Source organism: Mus caroli, unplaced genomic scaffold (genome assembly GCF_978045245.1).
Source record: "Mus caroli unplaced genomic scaffold, Mus_caroli_1 scaffold_12, whole genome shotgun sequence".
Lineage (NCBI taxonomy): Eukaryota > Metazoa > Chordata > Mammalia > Rodentia > Muridae > Mus > Mus caroli.
The window spans coordinates 98,116,734-98,132,729 of NW_028227267.1; the positions used below are offsets into that span (position 1 = coordinate 98,116,734).

At 41.5% G+C, this 15,996-nt stretch overlaps 1 protein-coding gene across 3 annotated transcripts in view; it reads right to left on the minus strand.

Moving 5' to 3' along the window:
- Tbc1d4 (TBC1 domain family member 4) overlaps window positions 1-15,996 on the minus strand; it is a 166,998-nt gene that overhangs the window by 49,878 nt on the left and 101,124 nt on the right. For 2 of the 3 annotated variants that reach the window (XM_021181592.3, XM_021181593.3), the window contains exons 2-5: window positions 14,585-15,187; window positions 12,586-12,675; window positions 8,458-8,562; window positions 2,331-2,463 (exon numbers count right to left, since the gene is read on the minus strand). In XM_021181592.3, the coding sequence (XP_021037251.1) occupies window positions 2,331-2,463; window positions 8,458-8,562; window positions 12,586-12,675; window positions 14,585-15,187 (931 nt within the window). The remainder of the gene's footprint in view (window positions 1-2,330; window positions 2,464-8,457; window positions 8,563-12,585; window positions 12,676-14,584; window positions 15,188-15,996) is intronic. The other variant, XM_029468868.2, reaches the window with a different exon arrangement.

A 15,996-nucleotide genomic window follows, 5' to 3' on the forward strand; every position in this document is an offset into this window, starting at 1 on the left:
CCTGAAGAGGCTCTCAGATGACAAACTGCCATATTGATTCTCAGATGAGATTTTATCATATTACTTCTCAGCTGAGATTTTTATCGTATTGATTCACATCCCTATGTGAATAAAGATAAAACTTTCGTGCATCTTGCAGACTGTGGAATAACAAGGCAAAACATCAGAATTGGATTAGAATTGATTAGGCCAGAATTGGATTCTGGATGAAGAAGGAAAAAAAAAAAAAAAACCTGGTGAAGAGCGATGAAGGCTTTTATTTGGTTAAGAGTTAATGTTGATGTTCACTTCCTGTCTGAGCATTGTGTTGTGCTACAGAAAGCACACATGATAGAGACTTAGAAAACTCTTTGGCCATTCTCTAAAACCAAACGGTCAAAGATGTTTCAAACTTAATCCATGTGTTTTCTTATGTGGCTTTTAACGGATATGCTATGTATCTCTGCTAGTCAGTCAATTACGTTTGCATGTACCAGAATGTAGCCAGACATGGTGCTGCATACTTTTAATTCCAGATCTCAGGAGGTAGAAGCAGGAGGACCTCTGTGAGTTAGAAGCCAGCCTGGTTTACATAGTGAGTTCTTGTTTCCACCCTCGGATCAGGATACAGCTCTCAGCTACTCCTTCCATGCCTGCCTGCATGCTATCATGTTCCCCTCCATGATGATATGGACTAAGCCTCTGAAACTGTAGGCAAGCTCCAGTGAAAGAGATGCCGTGGTGACGGTGTTCAGAGCAATGGAACACTGGCTAAGACGGGAGGGTTTCCAGCACCAGCCATGATTTCCTGCTTGGTGAGAGGGTCTTAAGGGCAATCAGAGAGCTGTTGGTTGTCCTCAAGGTATGAGAACCACCGAAGAAGTGGCTTGAAAATGTCTTCCATGACTTCCTCAGAAGTTTCCCCTTTTTCTTATATGTGGCATTTTGACAAGTTTGAGAGCCAATCTGCAGAGCATGTACTCCCAAATAAGCAGTTGCTGGTAAATAAACACTAAGAATTAGTAGGTCCAGGTTATTGGTGATTGATTTTTATATGTGTTTTATTTTGTTTCTATTTTTTGCTTTTTTTTTTGGTATCTGAATATGTCCTTTCCATCTTTCAGGATTAAAAATGCTTCTCTCTTTAAATCCTTATTTTTATTTGGTTTTTGTTAGATCCAGCTGAAATAACTTATGAGTAGACAAATGGAAGGGCTCTCTCTCCCTCTCTCCCTCTGTACCATTAATTAGTCCTAAGTAATCACCCTCCACATAGATTATAATGTTCCCTTCACCAACCACACACACACACACACACACGCACACGCACACGCACACGCACACACACACACACACACCTTCCATTTGGTTACATGCATTCCATTTGATAAATGTTTCCTATGTTTAGAGTAATAACCATTCTTTAAAAATCACCCTTATAAACGTTAAGACCTGGATATTACCTTGCAATAGATTTAGATCATAGAGCTGTGTGGATATTTTTATATTCAATAAGTCTACACTGCGGCACATGCTTGTTTGGTGCCTATGGGCTAGAACTCACAGCTAGGTTCCACAGTGAATGTATCAGCCTTACTGTGGAGTTTGCCCTGTTTTCCCTACATTACAGCATCTCTCATCCAGAACAGCCTGTCTTTGCTCACATGCCTGTCTTCATCAGACTAAAATGTTTCCTCAGGCACAGCGCATGTCAAACATTTCTGCATTCCCCAACACATCCTGCCTGGTCCACAGAGGTCAATTGACCAGTGTTACTAGACAGCATCTCAGCACAGATTAAAAACAAAAACAAAAAACCAAACCAAACCAAACCAAACCAAACCAAAAAAAAAAAAAAACAACAACAACAACAACAAAAAAAACCTTGCTTCATGATACCACTTCCATTCTCTTAATTCTTCCAAAGATCCTAAAAACCAAGCAAGTTTTGCTACACTTCTCAACTTTCAGAATAAAGGAATATATTGCCAAGTGAGAGCGAGAACAAAAGGAAAAACTGAACAGTCTTTAGGGAGTTTGTGTCTCTCCCCTCAACTCAGCAAATGTTTGCTTGGTTCCCACTGTGCACATATAGAACCAGACATAAGAACTGTGGGAAATACAAGCTCTTGGCTTGAGTTTGCCTCAGAAGAAAAGGGAGAAAGGAAGGCATGCAGAAGCGGCGGATGGCACGGTTGAGTTTGACTAGACTTGAGAAACGCTCGGGGAGTTGGGGGGGGGGGGGTCTTGTTCACATCGGAAACAAAGAACTATTCAATGACAGTGGGGACCTCAGTGTGTCAAGATGCCAAAGCAAACTCCTCTCACGCCAAGGCCATGTTCTGTGGTACCTTCGATTCTCTCACAGAGCTTATGCAAAGAGTGCATGGGGCAGGTCTCACACAGCTTAATCTGCGTCTTGGCGCTCTGCAGCGCAGCAGCCGTGCTGAAAGCTTGCTTCAGAGTCAGCATGACCTCATCCACCTACAAGAAGAAACAGAACTTGTGTCTATAAAAATCAGCTTTCAGGGAAACATTAAAAAAAAAAAAACCAGCAGCAATGTGAGCCTTTATAGATGGCCGACTAAGTAATAAATAATAGAATTCTGATGACTAACCAAGCTGGCAGAGAACAAACAACAAGTGTTGACGTCAGATCTTTCATCCATCTAATTAAAAGCTAGATGAAATAAGACCACTGCAGTCTGTGGCCTATAGTAGAGATCTATTATTGGATTGCTATTTTCAAGTCTCCCAGGCGGCTCCACTATCACAGACAGTTTAATTAGCAGATCAAGTCTTTGCTTAATTAAATGACTTATCAGATAACACATCTCTTTGGAAGTTTCCTTGGGTATATATTGGGAACGACAAATTAGAGTCAAATGTTCAATTGTCTTAATAGGCACCCTGTTCTTCTAGGCTGTTCTCAGTGTAAACAAAGCTCAAACTCGGTTTGAGTAGAGCTCTGGGATAAGTAATCTCAAATTAAATACCAGTGGGAAAATCTATGAATACTGTTGGTCTTTGGTTACGGTGTCTGATCTATTACCATCTTACTTATAGCTTGTGGTTCTAAGTTCTTGCATCTAAATTCCTAAGAACTGGCTCTCACACTGTGGGGCCGGCAGCCCAGAATGGCCAGCCTATTTTCTGCACGGCTCTTGAGCTGGGCCAGCATTTGAACCGACTATCTAGTATCTGGGTTACTCTTTTGAAGTAGCTCTTCATCTTCCTCAGGTTTCAGCACTCTCTCTGCGACATAATCACTAACGGAAGAGGAGATGTCCCCACACATGAGAGGATTCTGGGATAATTCTAAACCCCTCATGGCAGAGATGTTGGATCCCAATGGTCTCATCTCAACCAGGTCTGGTAAGTAAAACCGCCTTTCATGAATAGTACAATATGTCTTCACTCTGTTCTTCCCATCTTCCACAGCTGAGTCTAAGAAGAAGTTGCTCTAAAAGAATAGTAATCTACTTCTTTGTTTGAAGGGAAGAGGAACCTGGGATATGCAAAAACCCTACTAGCTCAGGAAAACTGAAACGAGACTTCAAAAACCTAAGCAATCAGCCATCGTTGTTGTAGTTCATGGTATGCTGAGCCTCGGAAAAGCATAGGAATAATTTTACAGCACTCTACAAAGATGGATTTTCTAATAATTGTCACTTATACTACAATTAAAAATAAAAATTCCCCATTTTTTAGAACTAAAAGTATTTAATGCCTTTCTATCTTTATTTCACCTAGTTTTCTATTCAAAAGAAATTTAGTTATTTATGCATATGCGCTTCCATATTCAATTTCTTGTTTCCTCTTTATGTCAGACACTGCAGGGGCTGTCAATGGATTCTGTAATACATAGCATATATTTATAGATATAAAATACATGTATACATATATAACATGTATATATAATACATGTATACATATATAACATATATGTGTATAATTTGTACATTAAACATATAAATATACAAATTCCTTACATATAAATACTGTGTGTGTTTCTCTCTCTCTCTTTCTCTCTGTGTGTGTGTGTGTGTGTGTGTGTGGTTTGTTCCTTAAATGTTCCTTGTGAAGCGTTTCCTATAGAAATATGTCTGTGTTTTCTTCTCTATTTCTAGATGAAACATGAGGTCATTTTGATATGACTGAAATGTGATGGCTAACCTATCTTTGCTGTAAATACTATTAAAATACAATTTAAAATCCCATGTAACCTACGAAATACTTCCTTTTCTAAACCCATCACTTTTTCAGACAGCCTATAAATTCTGTCACAAGGTTAGTGCACTTAAAATTTCACATTAAAGCATTATAAATACAAGGAGAACATCACAGGTCACATCAAAAGGGCAAAAGCAAACGGACAGGCAGAAATGTCAGTCATACAAACAAAAAGCAAGTATTTTGGCAAGTTGCTATCTGGCACAGTTCCCCTCTCGGCAAACAGCATGAGATCAGACAGACAAAGTTCATTCATATTAATAATAAGACTATCTATAGTGAAGATAATACCTATAGATATAATATACCAAGCTTAAATATTATATTGCATTTTAGACAAAAAGAATTGAAGAGCATATAGCCTTTTTTATTTTTTGCTAGAAAGCACCCTCAATTTTCAAGGTACCCAGTGAGTACTAGCATGTTAACAAGTGCTAATAAAAGGCAACCCTCAGCTAAAGAGGCTAGCTAGTGCCATGATGGGGCATTCCCTGTATGTGTTAAGTTCAAGCCCCTGGGCCCTGTGTCTGACTGCTCACACCGCTGTTCTTGTGCCCAGTCATGTCCCATGCCTCCTGTTCTGAGACCAAACAATACCTATACTTGTTTTTTTTTTTCAAATGAAAAACTATTATAAATTAGTTGTGTTTCTTACAACATCAGTCTGTCTTCCTCACCACCTTTCACAGAACCCCCAAACTGGACTCTGTCCCTTACCCATTCTCCACACAATGCTTGTTCCTCATATGTTAAAGATTTATTATTTTATTCACATGGGATACAAGAGAAAGATAACTTCTAGAATATAAACCTCATCCTTCAATCAGTATACCAATATTTCATTAGAAATCTTCTTACTCTATCACTAAAGCTCAAGTTCACATAGACTCTAGATCAAGACTAGCATAGATCTTTTTCTCTTTTCTTTAACTTACTTTAACTATACTATAATTGAATATTTTCTCTCTGTGTTTAGAGTGTACGAGGGTTGTTTATTAGTAAATGTAAGCTTTTTTGACATTCTTTCAATCAAATTGGAGAAAGAACTTTGAAGGAACGATAGCTGTGAAACAGTATTAACTTCCACCCTAGAGGAAAGAAGGGAGAAGCTGGGAGGGAACAACTTAACCAGCGCATAGCCTGGCGGGTGGATCCTAGAACTGTTGGGTTCACAAACTTATTGCAATTGTTACAAAGAAGCAATAGAAAACGGTAACTGTGTAGAGTTGGTGCTCCAAGAAGACCAGTCAGCATATGCCTGCCATTCAGGAATATTTTGTCTTCTACTTTTCCAGGCCTCTCACTCAGCAAGCTGCTCCCACCAACGTTATCGACTTCACTCTTCTCTCCTATTGGTCAGGGCCTGGTCATCCTCTATTTCACAGGAAGTGCACGCGAGATTTTTCTTCTGACTGGCAGTTCTGATGTCATATGTTGGGGTTAATAATCTGACTGATAAAATTTGAAGAGAGGGGGCTTAAAAGATCTTAGCTTGGATCTTTTCTTAAAAATAATGGGACCCTTCCATGGAAGGAGTTACAGAGACAAAGTTTGGAGCAGAGACTGAAGGAATGACCATCCAGAGACTGCCCCACCTGGGGATCAATTCCATAAACAACCACCAAACCCAGACACTATTGTGGAAGCCAAAAAGAGCTTGCTGACAGGAGCCAGATATAGCTGTCTCCTGAGAGGCTCTGCCAGTGCCTGACAAATACAGAAGTGGATGCTCACAGTCACCCATGGGACTGAGCACAGGGTCACGAATGAAGGAGCTAGCGAAAGTACTCAAGGAGCTGAAGGGGTTTGCAGCCCCATAGGAGGAACAACATTATGAACTAACCAGTACCCCCAGAGCTTCCAGGGACTAAACCACCAACCAAAGAGGACACAGGATGGGACTCATGGCTCCAGCTGCATATGTAGCAGAAGATGGTCTAGTCAGTCATCAATGGGAGGAGAGGCCCTTGGTCCTGTGAAGGCTCTATGCCCCAGTGTAGGGGAATGCCAGGGCCAGGAAGAAGGAGTGGGTGGGTTGGTGAGCAAGGGGAGAAGAGAGGAGGAGAGGGTGTCAGAGGGGAAACCAGGAAAAGGGATAACATTTGAAATGGAAATAAAGAAAATATCTAATAAAAATTATAAATAAAATAAAATCATAAAGTTTAAAAAAATAATGAAACCCAAACTAAGCCTGATAATGCCTTGTGGAACAAGAAGGCACGCATTGACAGTATGTCTGTCCATCCTCAGTTCTGCGGCACCAGCTCGAGTATGGAAAGGCTGCATACCCCACATCTCTATCACTATTGGAAGTTTCTAAAACAAACAAAACCAACTAAGCCCTAAAGATGAAGTAAAGCCTGAAAACATGACCATAATCAAGTAGGTTTTACCAAGTTCTCCATCCTGAGCAAGGGATACATTGAGCATCTCTGATTGTCCCTGAACCAGGACAGCCTCTGACCTCATGAACAATGTGACCATTCAGTCATGGAAAGGCCAAAAACATGAAGGACAGCAAGGGGAGCCTGCCTAACTGAAGAGCCACGAGCAGGGTGTGCAGAGTCAACTATCAAGCTGCCCACTATGACCATCCAAGGACAAGTCCCTCAAAGTTCAGTCCTGGCCCTGAACTGTAATCTATTTACCTGGATAGGGACATGTGAATACTTACTAAATAACATGAATTATCTAGAGGGAAAAATCAAGCTCAAATGTAAGTTTCTAGAACAAGAAACTGCTAAGGAACAGGAATTTCATATTTCCTAAGGAGAAAGCTGGAGACCCAGAGGTCAGGGGTCAGCTCACCCCCAGGTCTTCAATATCTCATTGTTCTTATCAGGCATGGGAAGGTCAGAGTTAGGTGTAATAAGCCCCAGGTAGCACGCACAGTGGGGCTTGAAACCATCGTACACGGGGAAAGGCTGGTAGGAGCAGGATATGTTTAAGAAAATTGGGGTGATGGGCTGGGATTTAGCTCATTTGGTAAATGCTTGGCTTACAAACCTGAGTTAAATCTCTACAGCCCTGTAAAAAGGCTGGGTGTGGTAGCTGTGTTTGGAGTCCCTGTGTTGGGGAGCTGGGGACAGGAGGGTCCCTGGTTCTCACTGGCTAGCCAGTCTGGCCTAATTGTCTTAGTTAGGGTTTTACTGCTGTGAACAGACACCATGGCCAAGGCAAATTTTATAAAGGACAACATTTAATTGGGGCTGGCTTACAGGCTCAGAGGTTCAGTCCATTATCATCAAGGTGGGAGCATGGCAGCATCTAGGCAGGCATGATGCTGGCAGAGCTGAGAGTTCTACATCTTCATCTGAAGGCTGTCAGTGGAAGACTGACTTCCAGGTAACTCTGGGAAGGGTCTTAAGCCCATGCCCACAGGGACACACCTACTCCAACAACAAGGCTACACCTACTCCAACAAGGCTACACCTACTCCAACAGGCCCACACCTTTTAATAGTGACACTCCCTGGGCTGAGCATATACAAACCATCACAATGACCAAAAAAAGAAAAGACATTCTTCCTGATGACGATGCCCAAGATTGTCCTTTGATCTCTATGCCTATGAGCATACATGTACATGTGCACATGCATAAGTACATGCAGTATCCTTGCTTACACAAGCATGTCCACGTCCTATAAAAATTAATATTGTTCTATAAATTCATCTAATCATGGTGATGTAGACCTCTGAAGGTTTGTATTACAATGGAAGAGAAGGAAGGCTCTGTGTGTGGAAGAACAGAAAAAAAACATTGAGGAGGAAAAAAAATATCAACATATTCCTTGACCAGGTGTATTTCCAAACCTGCCTTACACAGTTCTTCTCAGAGAGGAATAAGGAAGGCGAGGGGAAAACCAGACTCACAAAATCCAGAGACAAAAATAAGTGTTTTGAAAATTAAGACAAGTTCTTTACTCTCTTGATGGAACTATTGTCTAATTTCTGATGCTATGTCCACACACACAAAAAAAAAAATTAGTGCCTTTGTCACTATCAAACACACAAACAAAACCATGGTTATACAATACTATCTGTTAAAGCCAAGAAAGTGCCTACACCTAAAAGTGTCATGATGACCTGTCTGTGGTGGCTCTCTACTTTTGTGCATTCTTCCAGAGTATGAACATCTCTTTAGGTGGCCTTTTATTTCCTCGTGGAGGACTGGCCCCCTACGGAGGAGACTTCTGTAAGACAGGGATCCACTGGCAGTGACACTGGGAGGTGGCTGCCCACTTACCAGAGATTCGTTGGCGCACTGGAACACATAACAGATATACTGGCTCAGCCCCGGCTCCGGAGACTCCCGACAGATAAAGCCAAAGTGATCAACATGCTTTATTCCCTGGATGAAGGGAAAAGACACACAAGCAGTGTTTACAGGAATGTGTTCTGCAAAGATAGATGTGATTTCTACACTTTCCTAAGTCCACAAATTTCTCCCTCCTGGCAATGAGACAGAGACACAGTGCCATAGCAGGCTCACAGGATACCCACTAATGCAACAGATAAAGGGAGACATCCACTCAAACCCTTGGCTTTCTGTGCTACTGTGATCCACTTCTAAAAGTGAAAACATGCTGTCTGCCTGTAATGAGTTTTCAATTTATTGTCCTAGAACAACAATCAATGACTCGCCATAAAACCCTTCCTATTCTGTGTAGAGCTGAGAATCTCAGGAAAAGTACAAGTGACAATTCTCAAACTAAATATACAATTCCATAAAGTTCGAATGGAACTTTCTGTAACATTTGTCGATTTATAGATACTCAAGGGAGCACATAAAAATTGATTGAGATTCGTGTTCGCATGTCTGTTCATTATTGCAGGTACCGATTACCCACACTCACAAATCACTGTGCTTTATCTAAGATAAAGGATTTCGGCTAGATTAATTAAAAGTTCAGCCTTGGAATGAGATGGCTCAGCGGTGAATTCACTTGGTGTAGAAGCTTAGAAACCTGGGTTCACTCCCTGGAATCCACAGAAAGGTGGAAGCAGAGAACCAACTCCACGAAGTCAGCCTCTTGACCTCTGCACGTGCGCTGCAGCATACACACATGTGCATATGCACTAAAACACACATGTGCACGCACTAATAATACATAAATAGGTTTTCAAAATAAACTTTTAAAATGTAAAAATTGGGTCTGAATACCTAGAGAGACCAATAAGTAATCAGCACCTTGTTTCAATAGCAAGCACGGTGACTTAAAAAGCTAAGCTGACAGAAAAGTGTCTGACATCACCCAAATTCAAAGAAAAAGAAAAAAGTGCTTGCGGACTGATTTGCATATAAATTTTTGGATCAGCTAATGACATAGGTTTGAGATACTGTGCTGAGCTGCTAAAAACTATCTCTAAGACTCCTAGTTGTTGGAGTGGACTGCAGGAAATAATCAAACTCAGGGCTGAAATCAACCAAGTAGAAACAAAAAGAACTATATAAAGAATCAACCAAACCAGGAGCTGATTCTTTAAGAAAATCTTTCTCTTTCTTTCTTTCTTTCTTTCTTTCTTTCTTTCTTTCTTTCTTTCTTTCTTTCTTTCTTTCTTTCTTTCTTTCTTTCTTCCTTCCTTCCTTCCTTCCTTCCTTCCTTCCTCCCTCCCTCCCTCCCTCCCTTCCTTCCTTCCTTCTTTTCCTTCCTTCCTTCTTTCCTTCTTTCTTTTGTTCCTTCTTTATTTTTTTATTATTTTTTTAATCAAATATAGTCTAACAGGAGTCAAACCGAAAACGGAAACTTCATTTGAGAAAATGTCTCCATCAAATTGTCTAATATGCAAAAGATCACTGAGTATTTTCTTGACTGATGATTTACTATTGACAGTGCCATTCCTCAACAGCTGGAATAAGAAGTCAGTCTGCACAAGATAGTAATTCTATTCCTTCATGACCTTTTCTTCGGTGCCTGCCTCCAAGTTCATGTTTGATTTCCTGTCCTAACTACCACTCATAATGTACTGTAAGATATAAGATGAAATGAACTCTTTCCTCTCCAAAAAAACCAAAACAAAACAAAACAAAAAAAAAAACACTCCTGGTTGTTGTTGTAGTCGTGTTTGTTTGTTTGTTTGTTTGTTTTCATTACAAAATAACATAATGGCATCCACTTTGAAAAAGGTGCGAGAGCTGAGAAGCCTCTGTGGTGCTTCCAAGAGTGTTCTACCAACAGTGACCACCGCTCTTTCTTGTTATAATATACTCCACCTATCCAGCGGACATGGCAAAAAAAGAAATCAACTCCAGTTTTTACAAAATGGGTGGAGGAAGCAGAGAGAGGTAAAACCGTAAGTCAGGTAAAATGAGCTCCACCTGGCACAACTCTGGTGAAAGAGCTTCATTCCTGGCTTAGTGCTAAGTGGGGACCTCACAGGGACTCATTAGCTCAGTGAGTCTCCTCCAGATATCGACAATGCTTCCAGAAAGAAAAAAAAAAAAAAAAGCACTCCCTGACTCCCATAATGACCAGAAAAACAGTCACACCACTGCCCTTTCAAAGAAAGAAACATTTGTAACTGGGAGATACTCAAAAGCAGGCCAGTTACTGAACACAACTACCTTGTATCCATCCATTTCCTGCAAGGAAGTCAGAAGACTGGGTGCAGAGAACCGGCTGCCCAGCCACTGCTGTGACAGGCTGCCTGCCCACCAGCTTCCTTCTTGCTGCTGACTCTTTCCTGAACCAGAGTACCGTAACTCAGAGCTTGTCTTCAATAAATGGAAAAAGGAGATCATATTCGAACTTCCACATCCACATTTGTCTTTGTGTGTGCTTATGTTCGTTTGGATGATCAGTGCACACTGATATATATACTTGCTGGGCAGCTTAGGGAAAGTAGAGGCAGGAGGGGATACCTTCAAGGATGCCCCTTGGCATGAGTTAAACATGGGTGATTATCACTTTCACTTGCGGCACTTGGCACAAGGAGAGCTATAGAGACAGGCTCACTCACAGTGGCCATGTGTACTGAGCATCTAATGTCCCACCAAATAAGGCCTGTTCACACCATGAGTCACCAGCCCCTGGGAAGACTTGTGATCTTGTGGGGACCTTCCCATAAACAGACAACTACAAGAATACTCAACAAGTATTTTGGGGGAAGTAAAATCATATACCCACAAAATTTCTGTGTTTCTTAAATAAGAACTTCAGAGTTTGCAATATAACCTCCCTACATTCAAATGCTATTGTTTTCTAAGTTGCTAGAGTAGAAAATGTTTAGGACAACAAAATCTTTGATTACAGGAACAATATCAAAACAAAGTATTAGAAATGAAGGTATGTTAGCTAAAGCAAGCAACCAATAAAACATAAAAAAAATCCATATCATCAAATGAAAATCATAACCAAAAGTAATGTTGACTCCAAAATTCAAATAAACATTATATATATCATGTATAATTTTTCTATGAAAAATATACATGAAGAAAAGAGTGACCCTTTGTCTTTAACAGATGAAATATCTCTCCAGCTCAGATTTTTCAACATCAAACACAGAGACCCTGTCAAAAACACATTTTTTGAGCACACTTTAAGTCATAGAACAAAAACAAAAGCTAATTAGTTCTTCATCCCACAGAGATGTCTTTGAATACGTAACCTTTCCACATCTTGACTTAAGTACACCATCTTTGCTGACATGTTAACGATACATTTAGCTAGCTCAAACTTTGGGGTAGATGTTGAAAAACATGACTATAGTCTATGAGTAATATTACACGTATTTGTTTCTATCAGTTGTCATTTTTGAAGTAACAAGTACATATTTTTTGGAGTAAGAAATAAAAGAATGACAGTTCCAAAAGATCCTTTTCAAAATCTACCATTTATGGTAACACACATTGAAAAGTCTACTTCCCCTTTTATCACCTGCTGTGGGATAAAGAACAAATATACCTTGGTGATGCCCACAAGACCCACAGCCCAAGAGTCTGAGGAACGCTGTCACTATGAGGTATTTTCGGAAGAATTCACCACCACAACCCCCACCCCTCCTCGCCCCAGCAGAAGAGACCGTATGAAACATCACTAAGTCAGAGAGCTGAGGGAAAAGCGAATGGCAGATACTGAGGTCTGCCTGTTGCCATAGAGACAAACACATGCGTACGCTTTGTAATGGAAAGGATCAATTTTTTTTAAGTGTATTTCCTTAAATCAGGCCTCACTGATGGAGCAACTAGTCCATCATGTGTAAGAAAAGCCCTAGGTTCATGCCTCAGGGAAAGAAAGGAAGGGGTAATGAAGGGAAAGAAGAACACTTAACATAAAAACAATGACACGAAATCTATGTACGCCCAGCTGTTGTGGCTAGTTCTGGAACATGACAATTGGTTTCTTCAGACACTGTGCTGGGACCTGATTCGTACCTGAGAACAAGAGGAGATATCTTTGAAATTCTTCTCCAGCACGACTGATTTAGTGTCAGGACTGATGAGGTTAATCTCAAAGCGGCCAACCTTTAAAGGTAAAGGAAGGTACTCCAGTTACTTCAGCTCAAGAGGACCTCGATCGGCCTTCACAATTAAACATGCAGCAATAGCCATTCAAATGGTGTACCCCAGAAAAACTGATTTCGCACGTGTTCCACCGAGTGTTCAACCCAAACTCAGCTGTCTCAAAGCATTTCTTTCCTTTGTCAGACAATTAAGGGACCTTAGAGTCTACAATTCAAGCCAAAGACTGGAAATCCTGGGTTTTTTTTGGTTTTTTGGTTGGTTTTTTTTGTTTTGTTTTGTTTTTTTTTTTTGCAGCTAAGAAATTATTACTTTTCAAAAATGTGCAACCTGGGTCTGGAGCGTTGGCCCAGCAGTTAAAAGCACGTATTTCTTTTGCAGAAGACTAGCGTTCAATTCCCTGGGCCACTTGGTAGTTCACAACTATCTATAACTCCAGTTCCTGGGGATCTGATGGCCTCTTCTAACCTCAGCAGGAACCAGGCAGAAACATGGTACACATACATGTATGATATATGCATGCAAAATACACACACACACATAAAATAAATCCCCCCAAAAAAACCCTTTTTAAATATGCAACCTCAAGTCAAGTCATGAGTCTTAAAGTCATCAATTATTAACCTGCATTATAAGACATTCTCCAAAATAGTCAATATAATGATATGTGCAGAACTGGGCTTTGTTAAAATTTTGGGAAATAGATAGATATTCTAAAAGGCTAACAGAAAGTAGTATGACTGGCTGAGAACAACTCTGACAGCCCAAAGAAAACAGAACACTGACTTCACACATACTACAGAAAAGCCAGAGCCACTCTGACCACAAGCCTAGATCAGGACTTTACAAGACCACAACAAAAAATGATCCAAGCCAATGATAGCACAGACTAACTCCAGACCTGCCCCAAGACAATAACATATATTCAATCCTGTAAGTGAAATGACATTCCCCATGACCCTGAACATTTTTAAACTGTTTTTAAAATAAAAACTTATCTTGTAGAGGGACTAAAAATGTGTCCCAGAAGCTAAGAGCTATGCAAATATGGGGGTGTGAGTTCAGGTCCCAGCACCCATTTAACAAGGTGGTTTAAGTCTCTGCAACTCTTCTCTCTAGAAGAACTCACTAGGCTCTGTCCCATGCCGAATCCTGCTTCCCAGGATCCACACCTTAAAACCCTTGCTAAGACTCTAGTTTTATTAAAGAATGCATTTAGGAGTCAAGTGAAGCCAGACACTGCTGATGGACACGTAGTATCCATCGCGTGATTCATCTCACAAGTTAAGAGAAGTCTTTCATTCTCTCTGCCTCTCTGGGGCCCATGATGCATCTGTGTTCTTTCTCGGACTCTTCTGCCTTGTGAGGAGAAAAACGAAGGTAGAAAAGTTCTTGCTGTGGCTACGGAGGTGAGGAGAAAGAGAAGAGAGATGGGGAAGCACTCCAGAGAGAATAGCTAAGTCTCAAAGGCAAGCAAGAGGATAATGCCCAGAGCCCAGTTTAAAAAAAAAAAAAAACAACAACAGAAAGAGGGAGGGAGGGAGGGAGGGAGGGAAAGAGAGAGAGAAAAGTGCAAAGCAAAGCATGACATAGTCAAGTGTTTGCAAGGCCTGTGCTGAGAAATAAGAGACAGGTAAGTAACTGGGACTCTGCTAGCTAAATCAGCCTTCCAGAGTTCCAGACCAATAAGGGACCCTGCCTCAAAACAAAATAAGGTGCATGGTGCCTAAGGAATGGTACCCAAAGGTTGTCCTCTGGCCTCCAAATACACCCAGGCGCATGTGGATAACACACACACACACACACACATGAATGCACACACGCACGCATGCACACATGCACTGATCCGGAAGCAACGCTAGCTGCCCAGCATCTTAAGAAGCTGCCGGCCAAAAGCTCCCTGCCAGCCTACCTGGAAGAGCATGGTCCGATTCTTCTCCGAGTCTGAGGGCTGCACGTGACTGGGCGCGCTCGCGTGCCTCCTCCTTGGCTGTGTTTTCTGGTTGTTCTCATGAACCTTCTTTTGCATGACGCCTGTGACGCTGCTGCACCGAGATCGGAACTCTTGCTGCTCGTCAAAGCCACAGTCTTCCAAAATCCTCTCTGGGAAGCAAACCCGAGAGCTGGCTAGTGCGGGTTGGCTGGCCAAGGCAGGAAGGCTAGCCAGAGAGGGCAGGGCACGGGGGCTGTTGACTGTACCATCTGCCTTCTCGGGCAAGCTGTCATCTGGAGACACAGGAGACTCGACCTCAAGGACACCCATGTCGTCGCCAGGGTCACCACCTCTCTCGCCTTGCAGCTTCAGTCGCTGCTGCTCATGCAGGCTGAACTTGTCCTTGCAGTCATCAATGAGGCTGGAGGGTGCCTTCTTATGGGTCACGATCACCCGCCCACAGTAAAGCACTTCGAACTTCTGAGAGTTGTAAAAGGCATCCTCGTTATCTTTGCTGGGTTTGGAGTCCTCCTTCATGGCAGCCTTGGATAACTGCCTGATGCTACTGATCACATCTGGAACCTGGGGAGACAATTGAAGGCCTCATTTTAGTGGCGAGTCCTAAGATCATCTCTGGTCACCTGAACTGCAGGGAGTGCACAGAATAGATTTTTTTTTCAAGTACTGCAGCGCCTACAGGAGATAGGGTTGGCAAAGTGACAGTACTCTGAAATAATGTGCTTCCTGGGAAAATTGAAATTTAAAAAGATTATTCTATTTTCCTATTTTAACTATACTAGCATCAGTTAAGCAAGTTGACTCGTACCTGAAACCCCTTGATGGCAGCCTGAGGCAGGAGAGATTGTATCAGTATGAGACTACCCTGGGCTATAGAGTGAGACACTATCTCAAAAATAACAAACGTACTAAGTTGTCCAAAACAGAACATGATTATTTAGGCCACGGCATCTTCAATAAATGATGCCTTTTACTCATAGGTAAAAGTTGGGATGGTGCCTCTGCTGGAAGAAACTAGCGTTCCAACGGTGAGATTAAAACCAGATGCCCTCATCAGGACTAGCAAACTAAACAACAGGCTTTACTGAAGAAGCGAGAGCAGAGGACTAAACTCGAGGAGTGACTGCAATTCCCCAACACCTTATGCCGGAATATTAAAGGACACAGGATTTTATGAAATTGTTAAACAGCTTTTTAGATGGAACCAAATGTGCACCACCTCGGTGCACATTTACGCCCAGACACAACCAGTATACCTCCAGATATTTTCAGTTCTGTAGGACTGATTGTGAAAGATAGAATTTATGTTTTCGAAGGATGGAGCTGAGCTGCCTGTCTTTATTTTTCTCCAGCTTCCAAGGCGCCTAGAATAA